Source organism: Capsicum annuum, chromosome 6 (genome assembly GCF_002878395.1).
Source record: "Capsicum annuum cultivar UCD-10X-F1 chromosome 6, UCD10Xv1.1, whole genome shotgun sequence".
In the NCBI taxonomy this organism is placed as follows: domain Eukaryota; kingdom Viridiplantae; phylum Streptophyta; class Magnoliopsida; order Solanales; family Solanaceae; genus Capsicum; species Capsicum annuum.
Genome location: NC_061116.1, coordinates 222609429 through 222613142, shown reverse-complemented (window position 1 = coordinate 222613142; position 3714 = coordinate 222609429). Strand labels below are relative to the sequence as shown.

At 36.2% G+C, this 3714-nt stretch overlaps 1 protein-coding gene across 1 annotated transcript; it reads right to left on the bottom strand.

Annotated features, from left to right (window-relative positions):
- Nucleotides 1–195: 195 nt before the first annotated feature.
- On the bottom strand, nt 196–3188 carry LOC107875540 (actin). Its single transcript, XM_016722297.2, has 5 exons — nt 2990–3188; nt 2821–2894; nt 1955–2348; nt 809–1422; nt 196–435 (listed from the first exon to the last, which is right to left on the bottom strand). The coding sequence occupies exons 2-5, from the start codon at nt 2878–2880 to the stop codon at nt 370–372; spliced, it is 1134 nt and encodes a 377-aa protein (XP_016577783.1). The 5' UTR covers nt 2881–2894; nt 2990–3188; the 3' UTR covers nt 196–369.
- Nucleotides 3189–3714: the final 526 nt, after the last annotated feature.

Sequence of the window (3714 nt, the reverse complement as noted above, 5' to 3'; positions counted from 1 at the left end):
TAAATACATTTCGTGTTTGTGTTAAAAATCTGGCTCGTTGCACACTTCACATATTTTATCCTCTTTATCTTATTATGCAATCGTCTTAGAGACAATATTTAACAGACTAGTCCAAAAACAAGCTAACATACTGACACAAGTGCGAAACTATAATTGCCTATTATAAATTTGACCAAAATTATTGCTATGGTAAAATGAAACAGGATGTAATATCTATATTTCTGCATGTAATATACAAATATCATCAAGAGCGTTTTGAGTTACAGTTGAAGGGCAAAGGTTCACAACATAATCTGTATGCTCTGGAAAAATTTCTTTGCCTTGGTTATAACAACAAAGTAACTTACAGTTAGTTACATGTCTACACAATTAGAAGCATTTCCTGTGGACGATGGAAGGACCAGATTCATCGTACTCTGTCTTTGCAATCCACATCTGCATTTCAAAGGGAAAAACAAGTATAGCGCTTCGTCAGGAAATGAACTTAAAGAATGAGACACAGAGTAATAGGAGATTGGGAGGAAAAACAGCATCTATATACACCTGAAACTTGCTAAATTAGACATGTAGTGCATGTAACTGAACTTTGCACATGTAATAGTGACAAACACTAGTCTTGTTCTTTTAACCGAATTTGACATACTCTAGGAACTAAAATTATGACATAGAATAAGAAGCAGTCCCACAAGAATCTGATGTATGTCAAGAAGTGTTATGATATGGCCAAAGACCTTGTACACAAGCAAATTATATGTACTAATGACAATTAACATAATTGAATCTTGTCAATTTTCAAGTTTTTACTAACCTGTTGGAAGGTACTTAGAGAAGCCAAAATAGAACCTCCAATCCAAACACTATACTTCCTTTCAGGTGGAGCAACAACCTTAATTTTCATGCTGCTTGGAGCCAAGGCAGTAATTTCCTTGCTCATTCTATCAGCAATTCCAGTGAACATAGTCGAACCACCACTAAGTACAATGTTACCATAAAGATCCTTCCTGATATCCACATCACACTTCATGATCGAATTGTAAGTAGTTTCATGAATGCCAGCAGCTTCCATACCGATCATAGAAGGCTGGAAAAGTACTTCTGGGCATCGGAAACGTTCAGCACCTATCGTAATAACCTGACCATCAGGCAACTCATAGCTCTTCTCAACAGAAGAGCTAGTCTTTGATGTATCCAATTCTTGCTCATAGTCAAGAGCAATATATGAGAGTTTTTCCTTCACGTCCCTCACGATTTCCCTTTCTGCTGAAGTGGTGAATGAGTAACCACGCTCCGTCAAGATTTTCATTAGGTGATCAGTGAGGTCACGACCAGCCAAATCAAGACGTAAAATAGCATGTGGAAGAGCATATCCCTCATAGATTGGGACAGTGTGACTGACACCGTCACCAGAGTCCAGGACAATACCTAGATATGAGATTCAGTGTTACAGCCGAATCGCCATAAAGTAAACACGAAAACAACAGTTCTTACATGTCAGAAACCTAGAGGAGATGAAGAAATGATGCCATTTATTTTACATTGAACTAGGTCCTCCATGTTTCTTAGAACAGTTTAGTATTGAAAACATGTTGTGCAACACAGGATTTCATCTTTCTTGTTTACTTTCTTCGCGCCAAGTGAAAAATAAATGTTCGCTCAGCTGATCAGAATAGAATGCAGCAACTGTACTTCAATCTCGAACAAATTGGAATCAACTATTTACGAATCTTCACAACTTATGTCACCCCATTTAAAGTCCGATAGTACATAAAAATAAACCGCAAACAACCTTTTAAGTCTATATATTTTGCGCTAGCATATATTTTATGACAGGACTAAAGTACTTGCAGAAAGCATGACCTGAAGTAAACGTACTAACATGATTAGAACTTTTCCTCAGTTGACTGAACTCTCAAACACTATATAGAGCGGAATGAAAATGCAAGAAATGGTTCACCTGTTGTACGGCCACTGGCGTAAAGGGATAGAACAGCTTGAATGGCAACATACATAGCCGGGGTGTTAAATGTCTCAAACATGATTTGAGTCATCTTCTCACGATTAGCCTTGGGGTTAAGAGGTGCTTCTGTTAGTAGTACAGGGTGTTCCTCTGGAGCCACACGAAGCTCATTGTAAAATGTATGATGCCAAATTTTCTCCATATCGTCCCAATTGCTGACAATACCATGCTCAATAGGGTATTTCAAAGTGAGAATACCACGTTTGGATTGAGCTTCGTCTCCTACATATGCATCTTTTTGGCCCATTCCTACCATTACTCCCGTGTGACGAGGGCGACCAACAATGCTAGGGAATACTGCTCTTGGAGCGTCATCTCCAGCAAATCCCGCCTATAAATGACAATTACACAAGTCAAAAGAGGAACATATAATTGGTAAATCAATGGCATTTTATCCTTCAAAGGGAGCATTGGCGCGCGATGGTTAAGAGTTGTCACCATGTGATCAAAAGGTCACAAGTTCAAGTTAAGGTGGTTGCATGCATGATAATCAAGGGTGCTTTTCACGAATAGAACAGACAAAATTTGCCAGAAATCCGCCAACAAATTTTCACGATTTTGTTGGATCACACTATAAAATTTGTCAGATTGTGTTATCATAAAATTTGCTGATGGCCATAAAATTAGTCAGGTTGCCTTGTCATAAAACTTGACGAAAGTTTAGTGCTGCAAGCTATTTTTGATGAAACTTTTTCAATCGAATGACTTTGATTTATAGGATTTAATTTTAAGTATTTGACTAGGAAAAATTGAATCTTATTGAATCTTTTGGAAAATTTTAAAATGTGTTACGTATTTCGTACCTTAACCATTCCAGTTCCATTATCACAGACGAGTGGCTGGATATCCTCACCATCTGCCATTTTTTATCAAATACCTATGACCAAAATTGAAAGCCTTAAATAAAAAACTGAACAAAATTCAAACATAAAGACAATGACATGCAAAAATCATAGAAAATGAGATAGTTACTTTTAAAATTATTGGGTGGGGAAGGTCCTGGAATAGTAGTAGGCTAGATAATTCAATATAGACAAGAAGAAAAAGGAAAAAAAAAAACTGAGGAAGAATAGGGAGCAAAGCTGATGCATTTAAAGAAAAAATTGGTTATAATTGCAAAGTCATTGGTGGAAATCAACCGCATTTTTTGCTGTCTATGATCTTGCCTATCCTCTCATTTTCCTCTGACTAATCAGGCCTCATACATTTATAACCGCTAACTTATAATATATGTTCATTGCTAACTTATAGTATAAAATAAGTTATTAATAATATATGTTTATGGCTAGTTTAACTTCTATACTTAGCCTCTTTTGGTTGGAAAACGAGTTATCTCGAGATTAGCAATTTCGAAATTAGTTATCCCACTATTAAGGATGAATAAGAAAATACTGTAATCCCGGATACTAATTCTGGGATGAATTATCACATGCATTTTGTTCCAACCAAACATGGGATATACGCTCATCTTCTAAATTAATCTCGGAATTAGTTATCTTTTTCCCTCCTACTAAACGATCCCTAATATATAAAGAATTATTATACTATGAGGACATTTATAAGGTAACTAGAGGTAACTTTTCATTATAAGTGAGACTGGTAATATGAAAAAAGACTTGTATTAATAACATGTCAAATGTAATTTCACAAGTGGTGTCGTGGAGGGTGATGCGTCAGTAACTTTTACCCCTATTTTG